Consider the following 12915-nt stretch of genomic DNA (forward strand, 5'->3'; position numbering starts at 1 on the left):
GTAGTAGTTGGTACTGGTCTTGGTGTTGTTTGAGGACACCGTGGATCACTTGATCCTGGGAAGCACCGCAGTGGTGGCTGAGTGGTGGGTCTCGGAGTTGTCGGACAACGAGGATCACTTGAACCAGGATAGCAATTGGGCTTATCAACTGGTGGTAAATACGTAGCGACCTCCTTCGGTGTTGCTTGCGGACATCTTGGATCAGAGGAACCTGTAAGAAATAAAACAGTTCACTAATTACGCTCTCTTCTCCCAACATATGTATGTCGAAGCATCTTACCAGGATAACAACGGACAGCTGGTGTAGTCGAAGGTTGCGGTCGCACAAACCCGGGGCACCGAGGATCGGTGGTTCCGGGCGGACAGCGAAGCACCGGAGTCCTGCAGCGAGCATCGTTTGAGCCCGGGTAGCAAGCAAGGGCCGTGGTCGTGGTAACGGTCGGAACCGTCGGCACAATCGGAGGCCGGGTGGTGACCTGCGCTTGCGGGATCTCGGGCAAATAGATGGCTACCTCGGAACAGCGAGGATCGTCGGCTCGGAGCAGACAATTCGGGACGCCATCGTACTCTTCCGCTTCCGTTGTGGCCGTCGTGCGCTGCGTTGTTGGCGATTGCGGGCGCGTTGGACGGAATGTGCTCGGGCGGAATGTGGTCGGACAGCGTGGATCGGTGGAACCGGGGAAGCATCGAAGTGGTGGTTGCGCTGTGGATGTCGTCGGAGGAGGTGCCGTTGGCCGTGTGCCTCGTGATCGGCATCGCGGGTCGCGCGATCCACGAGAGCAGTCGGGACGTTGCGTTACGATCACATCGTTACACCGATCATCGGTAGAGCCAGGTTGACAGACGAACTCGGGGGCCGCGGTGGTCACGGTCGGTGCCCGCGTGTTCGGTGGTCGAGTGCGCCGAGGTGGTGCCGGTGGTGCATCAGTCGTTTCGACAGGACGCGTTGGACGGGTTCCTCGTCGTGAGGCTTGCGTTGTCGTTGGTGTGTACTGCGGCGGTACCGTAGGATCCGGAGTGACCGGAGGACGGCTTCCGCGGGTTGGGAACTGGGCCTGCTGTGTGGTCATTAAAACGGGTCGCCCTCTAGTGGGTGCTACCGTGGGACGGCTAGTGCTCGTTTCGACCGTGCTAATGAGGTTTTCCTCCGCGCAAACCTGAGGTCCGCAGCCACCGCGACAGATTTCGATGTCGCACTTCAGGAACACTTGCATCCGATCGGGGAACTTGAACGCCTTGATGCTGTTGTGCACCACCAGCGTGGCTCCCGAGTCACCGGTCTGCGTCGTTTTCTGCCACAGCCCGAACAGCTTCTTCTTGCGTGAGCACCCATTTTTATCCGACAGCTGCAACCGTGCGGTGCTCGGAGCGTCGTAGTCCGCGCTATCGTAGGCGTAACAGTCCTTCACCGAGACGTCATACTCGCCCTTCGGATCGCGCAGATACACGAGCACACTGAGCGCTTCGCCAATCTTGATGATGCTCGGGATGGGCTCGATCCGCGGGAAGGTTCCGCGCTGGATGTCCATCCAGCAGTCGACACCGCCGGTCGACGTCGGCACATTGATCACCTCCAGCTGGTCGACGACGAACGGCTTGAAGATGATGGTGTTCTGCTGCTGCTCGCTCTGGCTGCACGAGATGCGGCGGGCCGTGTCCCAGGCCTCCTGCACCTCGTCGTCCGTCTGGATGACGAGCACGTTGTCGACCGAGGCGCACACGGCGCACGACGGCTTGCTGCCGCACCCAGCGTATGGCACCGTGAAGGTGAACTGCCGGCCACCCTGGTTCGCCTGGACGTAGCGACACTTCGGGTCGTTGTGGTAGCCCTGACTGTAGATGACCCCCTGGAAGTCGTCTTCGAACTGCACCGTCACGAGCATTCCGCTCCGTTGGTCACACTTGACATCGATCGTCTCGATGTGCGTGTGATCGTGTTGCGGCTGGCGATCGCCTTGCCGTAGGACATTCCGGCCCGCCGGGGCCACCGCATTCTGGCCACGACCGAACAGCTGCGCCCCGCCAAGACTTGCCTGTGGGCCGAGAAGAATGGATGTTGAGAGTATTCCAGTCAGTGAAGAATCTTCTATAGGAGTGAAGGGTTTCTTGCAGTAAATAACAATTTAAAATTCCCCAATAGTTTTCCCTCTCACAGATGCCCAACTTGGGGACGGAACTATCGCAAACTCCGCGGTACGTAATGCAACTTCGACCCACACAATCACTCGGTAAACGGAACTGCTTCACGCGTTTGTTCGCCAGAAAGTTTCAATGCGCATCCGTTCCGCTTCGACTCGGGATTCCAGTTCGGATTGGAATTGAACTCATTTTAGCGGAATCACAAAAAGGAAACCCACACGGAAGCACAAGGATTGGAATTTCTCCTCGGGGAATTCAGGAATTCCACGCGGCGTAGATACGCATCAAGCATACGGGTGGTGATCCTGGGAACGAACGCGTTCGCCCCGAGGCAGCACTAGCGAGCGGGAGGCCAAAAGAAAGTAAAACTCATCTGACGAGTGCTCAACTAGGTGCCGTCGTTCTAGGCCGAGGTTTGATTGACGTGTCGTAAACTTTGGCGCCCACCTCAAGTGCCGCGATTCGCGAAACCGCTCGGGTTGATAGTTCGCGTGACTTTCCTTGTTCTGCCATTGTGTGCAGTGAAGTCTGCGGTCTATATTCTGATTGGAACCCACTGATGGTTCACAACGAGGAAGTACCAGCATCGTGGTGTGACTCCTTGCGCTCGTAAGGATACGGCACGTTTACGGTGTGACGTGCCATCGACTTCCGCTCCAGCGAGCAGCGACTGAAGCTGAACCATGACCGGTCTCTTTTTCTACTAGGTTTGCCAGTTGCAACGGACATGCTGGAAACAAATTACATTCCTTACGAGCATTCACTTTTTGGCGGATTTACAGCGACTTTTCACTCTTTTTTCTCTCGTGCGGAATTGGGACGCTTGGGACGCGTCCTGAAGACATTGTGTGCGGCGGAACCCATCTACGCTCACCCCACGGTTAAGCCGTTTGTTAAGGATTATTTAGTACCTTTGTTATTGCTCCGTGCTTTTTGTGTTGCCCGTAACTTTTTCTTATTCGATGGTGTTTCTTTTGTTCCCTATTGCCACGTTTCCGAGTGAGTGAATAGCATCAAAAAAAGGAATTCATTCTATTCGCAGCGATGCTCGAGATTGGCAGAATTTTCCACCAAGACTGCACTCCCCTTGGCTTCAGTTGGAAAATTTGTTCGAAAAGAAACACGATAGCAGCACCGGGCGAGTCGCGAATGGAGTTCAGTCGGGAGTCGAGAAAAGACTTTTCCATTCTGCGCGGTTTTCGGGCGATTGTGCTAATTAGTGCGCCAAAAGCTAAATGGCGTTGCAAACTGCAGAGAACGGGCTGCAATCGATTTCATTACCTTGTGATAACATTATAACGGTAGCTTTATGGTTTTCCCTTCACAACTTTCCATCTTCGCAGCTTCGAAGGTACGGAAGGTATAATATTTTATTCGCACGGTTTTTGGTGTGGCAAAGTTTTTCCAACCCTTCGCTACGGAAGAATTGCAACCGAACGGTTTGGCGTCTCTCGTTCCGGGAAGAAGAATAAACAAGTAGCCGCAAACGGTGCCCTGTAGTCGATCCTTGCAATGAAGGATAGTAAATTAAATTTCATTTCATTTCCCCATTTTGTTTTAGCTCAACAGAAGCCGATCCTCGAAGCCGAGAAGAGTGTTGTAGGTAGGTTATTCAATATATTGACCGTTTTCTACGGTTTTCTAAGCATGATTTTGTGAAAGAAAAACACAAACAATTTTCCGGCGCTGGGCGAGAAAGCCAGGAAAGTGGAAGGATATTGGGCCTTCGTATATCTTGTAGGAGAAAATAATTATTCGAACCATTAAATCTACTTTAATGCACGACGCATAAATTATCGTCACTCGGGCGCGATTTTCCAGCGGTTGTTTGAGCCAAGAAGTGACCAAAAGCCCTCGTTTTACAATAATGTCGCCAGTTGGCTAACTGGCGCTGCGCCAATTATCACCCAAGCTGCAGACTAGACCAAAGCCATTTCGCGGAAATTTGCCAGGAATTGCAGGTGGTTTTTGAGGAATTTGGTTGTTAATTAAATTTGTCCGAACCCAAGTAACTGACGATTCGGTTTCGGTTCGTTCGCCACTTCACCGCTGTCAGCAGTTTTAGTTTACCGGAGCTTTGTTCGTGGTTTTCATTTCCATTTTAGTTTAGGTCGAACAGCAGTGGATGGGAAACGAGTTTCCGTTACTAAAAGTTCGGTATTCGGTTCCAAATGGAGGACAAATTTGATTGAAACGTCGCTTGAAGCTTTGGCGGCATTTATTTTTGCTACGTTTGCGTTATTTAATTGCTAGAAAATAAATGAACATTAGGATAGAGCAAATACCGCCTAACTTTTCCTGGCTTATCTTATTTTCATGTGAATTGCGAATATTTTTTATTTTATGTAAATTCTAATGGTCCCGATATTTTTCATTTATTTTCTCCTACGTTTCTATTTTATTATTTTATTATGTTAAATTATAAAACTACTGTTTAAAGCCATAACAACATCATCATTCCGAATCCGGCACCCGGAAGATTCATTTCATGGTTGTACCGTTGCCATTTGTTTCCCGGTTACCACAAAAGTCAACCATTCGTCAACATTAGCTCGGATTACTGGCCGGAAGCATCAACGTAGAGTCGGGTCGACACGCGGGGTTAATGTTTGCCTGTTTGGATTCGTAATATTTGTTGCCATGAGAGAGGTGGCGTAAACATACCACTGTGACCACACTGCGGTCTCTGGTCGCGAAGTCCAGTCCTCTGCCATTTCAGCGGATGCATCAGACTTGTCGGGCCCGCGGACGGTGGGGATGCCGACTTTGGATGTTTCATTCATTCCCGTGCCGGATTATGCTATTTATGTCGGGCTAGGGTGTTTACAGTATGCCTCGGGAGGCGACATCGTATCGCGTGTTTTGGGCAATTTTACGCGTGAACATGCAAATTAGTGGATTTGTGGACAGCGGCAACAGGCAACATCGAAATCGCGATTGGCAAGGTTAGCGTAGACGATGAAGAGCCTCCGACAGGTGATTAGCGGATTTTGTCACCGATTTCGACCACGGCTCCCAGCAGCAAGGAACCTGTTTTTCGAGTGGTTGCAAGCGTATTTAAATGATGTTTTTTTTGTATTTTTTCAAGGTTAAAATGCTCGCATGTTGAGTGTTCGCAACGAATCGCGAGAAGAGTTACATAAAAAATATGCAAATGTTTGACGCCACACCGTATAATTTTAGATACACGAAGTAGAATGCTATTAATAAAAGGGGGAAAATAGATGCTTCTTAATCCATTAGTGATGATGATTCACGAATCAGAATTTTTGGGAAGGTGTGTCGAAACTTCACGAGCTTACAGCATATCAAGTATACTATATTTAGCCCGCTTTGCCTGTGTGGCGGCAAATAAAACGATCAGGGTGATGCTTAAAAACGTAATCACCGCCTTGAAATGCAGCGATAATGGCGAAGAGTCTGAGGAGCGCTGCGCAAGTAATCGCGACACGCACCACGTGTTGCCATTGCACAATACGCAAGACGCCGTGTGGGAACTGTGCGGCGATTGGCTGCGATGTAAATGAAGATTATCTGGTCGAAGACGGTCCGAAAATAGGTCGGCCTGGGCACGGGCCTTTTGGGGCCTAACCTCTTGGCCGGCGCAGTCAGTCGGTTGGTTCGGCAGGCTCGGATGTAATGGGTGTGCTTAGCTTGCAGCACACATGTTGTCGTCGTCGTTGTGTACACGCAGAGCCGGTTTCGTAGAAGTGAACGGTCACTGGCACCGATATATTGGCTATGCTTGGCTGGATTTATGAATGGTCGAGGAGCTTAACCTTTGCCGCAGCTGCCAGGCTGTTTCGATAATGGGTGATGATCACTTTGCTACGTTTAAAGTAGCTTCGTTTAAAGCAAAGTCCTCAGAAATATGTAAGATTTTGTTGTGAATTAAAATACTGTAGCTACTGTTTAAGGTTGAACGGATCGAATTGGAAAGCAAGTAACCGAGTGTGGCCAGTGTGCGATGAGGTAATGCTGGATTCTCTCCAGGGAACATCTCGGCAGGCCGCAAACTTCATTAGACTGCGCGGCATTTATGAGTCAAGTGTCAAGTGTCAATTTGCAAACCACAAACTGTCGGCTAGGAAGCGATTCCAAATATAGGCTAAACGCAAAAAGGCGAAAAATCCCTCGAGCGTCACGAAAAGGTCACAACGATAACGGAGGCGCTTCCCGAGGCGTTCTCTCATGTGCGCTATGCTTTCACGACCGATACTAATCGATTTATGGTACCTGAGAGCGGTGGGAAGATAATGTTCCACCACGGGTAATGAGTGAACTCGAGTGTGAAGGTCCAACAGGTCTGGATAAACTTTAAGTACAGGCGTAGACATTTTGGTGCGTTAAATTTTATTACAATTTAACAACGAAAGATTACAGATTTAATTAAAGATTTTAAACGGAATGTAATTCAATTTTGCTAATCGCTACCAGAGCCTTTGCCAAGTTATTGAATATTTAGTGAGTGCTGCGGTTTGAACGTTTTAGGTCGAAGCGACAAAGGAATTTCATTTTGATCATAATTACGATTAAACATTCAATTTGAGTCCCCTTACACGGGCAACAAGCAATGGCCGTTGCTGTCAACTCAATTAGCCAGTTTTGTAGGATCGATATAAGAAAGTAGTTTCTCAAAAAGGAGGAGGACTACGCTTAAATGGTAGTTCATGTCGTCGGTTTAGGAGCAATGATTGAGTTACTCTTTGCAGGCTCGGTGTGCCGATAGGACGCCCCAAACATGGATTGCAAGATGCGCAAGGTCACGAAATCGTTCATCAAAGACCGTCGGGGTCTACCCTCGGGGCAAAGCCGAGCATCGACGGGGATGACATAAGATCGACAACAATCACGACGCACCGTCCAACCGAGGGCCGTGTCCTTCTCGCACACGATCCTTCCTCGAGCACCGCCGAGTGGTCCACATGTATGCGGCTACGCGACCTGTCAACGTTTCACATAATCTCATAACACAAATGTGGATCTAAGCAACCATCGCTGCCAAAGGAGGAGACGCTCACATCTTGCAGTGGATTCGCGCACTGCCAACAATTTTGAGCCCCCAATCGATGATGTTTACCGAAGTGTACTCCCCTCGAGGGGTCCAAAAGAAGCGCCACAAATTGCGAGAAAGTGAACCTAACGAACTGGCCCGTGAGCTGCAACGGTGCGCTTGATTTCTGAAGCGTGAAATCATCGGGAACACCGCTGGTGCAGGTTTGACTTCTTCCATTTCTCTCGTAATGTTTTGCTTTTTCTCATCGACTTTTGCACACTTTTAGCATTTTTTGCCAATTGTTCAGTCCGAAAACCTCGCGAGGATCTCTTTGCTTCACCGCGTGATTGATGAGGATTTCGGTCCGCGGCCACTTCGGAAAGCTTCAAACGACGAGGTATGTCGAGGTATTTTTTCACGCAAATTAGACATAAGTAGATGCACTTTTTTGGTTGTTTTATTTTTAGCTTCTTCATGTTTTTTTTCGTCAGTTTGTCACTGTCGTTTTAGCAGCTGAAGCTGGACCTTACAGAAGCCTCCGATCCGGAATGATCCGGAACGGCGAAAAAACCGCTTTTTATGCTGTCTGCTTGCTGTCGCCGGGCTTTTAATGTTTTAAGCTCAGCCCTGTCGGTTGGGTCGTTAGCGCGAAAGGGCACACGGGACCTTGAGCATTAGCGGTTGCCCTGTGAAGGGTTAGATGAAGGGAGCACCCGAAGGTACAATCTGCGACATTTTACAGCCCGTTTGATGTGGTGCTCGTGAAATGGAATAATGATGAGCTTGGTGATTTAGCTAAGACTAGGCCTGAAGGCGATTACACGGGACTAGCACCTGATCAGCTAGCGGTGCCCGTGAACCGTATCGAAGGGCGATGAAATCCGGTTGATAGAAGCAATAGGTCAATATTTAGTATAGAGTAGCTTGGTCTAGATGAGATTTGGGATTTGTAGAGATTTGCTGATGGAAAGGACAACGTTGACAAACTGATGCAGACCTGTGTGTTTCATTAAAAGATTAATTTTATATCCAATCTTGACCAACGGGGCGACCGCAAGCTTTATGAAAGGTTTAAACATTAAGTCTCGCCTAAGGTCGATTCAGGATTTTGCTTCGGTTTCGTCTATAGATCATCGATCACGTGCGATAGGTAGTCAAACGGGCTTTCGATGCAGCCACGCACCACGGGGTGGATAGAAAAGTGCAAGATGCAGCCAGCAGAAGCATATTGCAAAATGCACACGTTCGATCGATCAGAGACACGAGTAATCTGTCTAGCATTTATAAATGTGGCGCATGATGGGGTGCCCCTGGCGAAGACTGATCGCCTGGACCTTTCCTCTACGCATGTGTGCAACCAGGTTCGGTTTGGTCGATCCGATAGATCAGAGGTAAATTTATCGTCCATTGTGCCCGACCGGGTCGTAGTTTAGCTGATTGACAGTGAGACTAAAAGACCGACTTAGCTGGAAGGCCCAGCTCGTTGATTGACTTAAGGAGATGATGCGCGTCACTCTTCGGGAAAGGTTAGACCTGGGGCGTTAGAGGATTAATGATCGAACGCAATTGAGCCACGCCGGTCCGAGGCTAATGCCGTACGCACCGTCATAATTACTGCTCTCGCAAGTCAATGGAGTCAATTTGTTTGGTGTGTCGGGGCATCAACTGCCAATCTTGGACTGGAAACGGTCAAATGTCACAAGACGATTGGTTCCATTTCGGTAGCATTGTGTCCGCTCTATTGTGTCATCGATCTTTCGTAAGAGAAAGGGCACAAATAGCAGTGGCGGCCCGAAATGGGCTTTTTGCGATACGCTACAGTAATGGTGGCCCGTGTAAGCGTAATAGGGGCAATTCTCAACAAGAGTTGAGTTGAAGAATAAGTACCCGTAGTAAGTACCCGGAGTCAAACAAAGAAAGGGGCTTGTAAAACAGAGAATAAGATGATGTCTGAGCCTCCATAAAATTCGACAGCAAAACCCGACGGAGGTTAGATTGATGCTAATCCCGATTAAGCTACAATTATGTAAAATACGACACCCGCTTTACAGTTGGCGTAACAGTGTGTAACAACCAGACAAGGACGCCGCAAAAGAGATGCGAAAAATAATTAGCATCCACTTATCCTTCCTCTAACGTAACGTAAGCACAAAGGCGCAAAAAGTGTCATTTAAACTCAACATTCGCTCCCTGTGCGACTCGACCTCTGGATCCTCTCAGGAAACTCGCGGAGAAAGTTAAAAGTATTACGTGCGGAGCTTAAAAATTAGGTTAAATTAGTTTACCACTCTTTGGCGCATACTATTCGCAATAATCGTTAAACTAAACGTAAACAATTTGCATTAAAAATAACCTTTTTTTAATTATAACTTACTTACCGTGTGTAAGCAATGGGAAAGTAACCTTGAATCTGTCTTTCAGATGGCGTCAAATGAATGTAAAAATGACGACACCCCCCAAAATGGGACGAGGACCATCGAAGAAAACACTTCAAACCTTATTCTTTTCCAATACCTCTATCGATCGGCGAAGTGGCCAACAGGTGTCATTTATCAAATGGGCCGGTTGATGGGACGGGATGTGATTCACCCGTACTCCACACCGGCACAAATGGCCAACGACTTTGACCTTTCTAAGAATAGAGACATGAAGACCGAGGAGTCGTGATAAGTGTGCGAGGATCGCGCCCTCCAAAGCCGAGCCGAGAAATTGATTGATGTTGGCTCATCATCGGCACTTCTTTGCATTGATCACGGTGAAGGTGGCCAAAAACGGTGGCATTTATTTTTAGAAGACAGCGAATAGTTGCAGAACCCCCGGCGATCCGGGTTGACCCAAAACGCACATCGTGTAGCATCGCTGTTGCACCCGAAAGAGCATTAGCGTGTTGATTAATGATTGAATCGGCTGGTGACCAAGGGGTCCCGCACTGCGATGGGTCGGTTTTATGTACCGCTGATGGATTTGCATAAAGAATAGCCACGGCTAAGGGTGGTTCGAACGAAGGACACTGCAATCGAGATGGTAGCCGGTATGAGTCAGGCGGCGTAACGCACGGGCTGGGCATAAAGATCTCACTTAATTATGTCATTTTTCAAAACTGTTAAATGCGGTGACAGTTAACGCAATGCGCGTGGGCTCGCAATGGCCATAAACTTGATGCAATATTATTTTTCTCAAGTAGAAAAAACGAAGACTAATTAGGATGGTGCGAGGGTTTACCGTATTGATGTCATTTTGCAAACAAAGCCAATGGGAAAAGGATAACATTGTTTGATTCTGAACTTTTTTCCTGTTTTTTAGTTACACTCGAATTAACAAAGGCTCGGGGGTTGCGTGAAATCAAATCCCGAAACATTCCAATTACACCATCAGCGATTTGTGGGCCACCCGGGTGGGATTCGAATCGTAACAAAACCTTTCCATTCGTAACCATGACACCATTGTCTCATCCGTAGGACGAAACTCTGGAGACCCTTCGATGGTTACATCCGTTAGATAACCGACCGATCAACCCAAAAGCGTTATTATCCATCTCAAGGGCATCTAGGGGCGGTCCGATTTGTCAATAGATGGGGCCCTTCGGGTTCGCGATATTGGATAACACACCAAACAGGATGAATCCGCCGTGGTTTGTGGTCCGTATCTCCAGGCAGACGAAACAGGTCCCCGGATCAAGACGCGACATACGAACAGCCAGTCGAAACGAGTGACGGATTTACGAATGGAAATTTTTGAAGGGTTTTAAAATGAGCACGTGTTAAAATATGCAACCGTGAGTCAACCGGGCGTCGGGCGTAGGGGTCGTCAAACAGCCAGTGAGACTCATCATCTTCTGGCCCCCTTGTCTGGTCTGGGTGGAGTCGCCGGTGCGTGCGTGCGAATTAGCATAAAAATATCGTACTCCTCGGAGAGAGAGCAAGAGACAACGGATTTCAAGGTCCTGCCGCAGTCACGATCTTCGTTGCGTGCCCCGAAAAGGGGGCCGAAGACTTCGCAGCAGCCTCTAAATCGTGTACCGGTTTTTGATTTAAGTTTCGACTTAAGCACCGGGGAATTTTAAACATCCCAACTACCCCGGTCGGTGCGTTTGTTGACCGGTTAACCTTCTCGGTTGCTTCGCGCACTCGGATTGAGTTGAATAATTTTGAGCTACGGCAAATTGTGTCTATCTTAAGACCACACTTGATAATGCGTGTGTCTTTTTGGGGGGGATATTTTTGGAATAACTCACAGATAGCCAAATTCCTTTTCAAGCCTATCGAGATCCGGCCAGAATATGTTGGCGACCAGTGGTCAGCGTGGCAAAGAATTCAACAAGCGCATCCTTCAAAAAGCTCGAAATCGTGCGCTTCGCTTGTGCGCAATTGATTAGCAGTTTGATGTTAAAAGGATTTTTGTACCACACAGCAGCTGAGTGGCTCAGGGTTCCGGATTGTATAACTGTTGCGGCAGCGCATTCGATTACCGTAATACACCGTTATCGGTAAGGCTCTTGAGCCTGTTGGTTCATCGAATAATGTAGCCAACTTTTTTCATTGATTGAAAAGGCTTTAATATTTTTGTATATTGAACAGGCTTTTAAAGAAGGACGCTACGATCGAGATGAAGTTAATCTGTTTATAATCACAGTCCACTTTTCAAAGGTGTGAATAATCCTTTCCTAAGGTTTGATGCCTTCTTATCAATTAATCTTAGCAGTTTGATTGATAACAAATGATGCTCGTCTTCTCTGTCTAATTATAGTTGATTACCGAGTTTCGTGGCACGGCAGCGAAAGCTGATCGATCGTGAAACTAGATTTTGTGGATTGTTTTCGAACACGCGGCCAAGTGATGAACTTTGACTTCGACAAACAAACCATTGGCCGGGCCGGACTTACTAGTGGATAATTTTCTTAAGCCGGGCGATAACGAAAAAACACATAAGAAACCAGCAAATAAGCACTTGAAATTACGCTCGTTAGGGGGCACGTTGGCCGTAGCACCACAATGGCCTAGGGGCGCCCTTGGGCGAGAGCAACAGCGAACAGCGAAAACAGCGAAACGAATCAACGTGTCGAAAACGGTGACGTTGGACCCGAAACCCGATGACCCAATGCGAGACCCAGGGAAGATGCGGCTCCAAAAACTAGAGGCCCCGAGGGCAGATTCCGGACAGCACGCGAGCGTCGCTGTTATTTTTATGAATTGGGCACTTATGTAACGAGTCTCGGCGAGGACGGCTCGCGGCCTCAGATGGCGGAATTCGTTCGATTAAATTTATCGAGCATTCGATCGAGCATCAGCACCGAGGCCCGTGAGGCTTCTTGAGAGCGACGTGACGTGACGTTGGTGTTGGAAGACAAATTTCATCCGGTGGTGCGTCTTACTCCGACCGTCCCACGTAAGTTTACGGCCTCAAATGCATCGCGTACTCGGCAGACGCACCTTTTCGAAACCGGGAGGTGTTGAACCCGCAGCCTGACCTGACGGTGTCTCGAAACGCAAAAAGGGAACCACTCTCCCATCTAGCCGCGGGAATGACTGAAGCAGCAATCAATAACACCGGAGCGACGAAGACGTTCCGCGCAAACCCCGTGATTGTGATGCAATCTGCGCCGTTCGGTTGGTCGACAGAAAGACATAAAAATTATTAAGGAAAAACCCGGACCATCTTGTGGTGTGTGTCTGCTGCAGCTGCACACCGGCAGTGTTGAAAGGTAGCCAAGGAGCGGATGCGGGCTTTCTTCGTTCACTCTCCGATCCGATCCGATGCCGACTCAACGCAAGAGTCTTGCG

The 12915-nt window shown here is 48.7% G+C and overlaps 1 protein-coding gene across 1 annotated transcript in view; it reads right to left on the reverse strand.

The window, feature by feature from the left end:
- The window catches only part of LOC131212025 (mucin-2-like), a 20917-nt gene that overhangs the window by 6886 nt on the left and 1116 nt on the right, over positions 1 to 12915 (reverse strand). The window contains exons 2-3 of the mRNA XM_058205744.1: positions 1128 to 2033; positions 125 to 170 (exon numbers count right to left, since the gene is read on the reverse strand). Coding sequence (XP_058061727.1) covers positions 125 to 170; positions 1128 to 2033 — 952 coding nt within the window. The remainder of the gene's footprint in view (positions 1 to 124; positions 171 to 1127; positions 2034 to 12915) is intronic.

The sequence above is a fragment of the Anopheles bellator genome, chromosome 2 (assembly GCF_943735745.2).
Source record: "Anopheles bellator chromosome 2, idAnoBellAS_SP24_06.2, whole genome shotgun sequence".
Lineage (NCBI taxonomy): Eukaryota > Metazoa > Arthropoda > Insecta > Diptera > Culicidae > Anopheles > Anopheles bellator.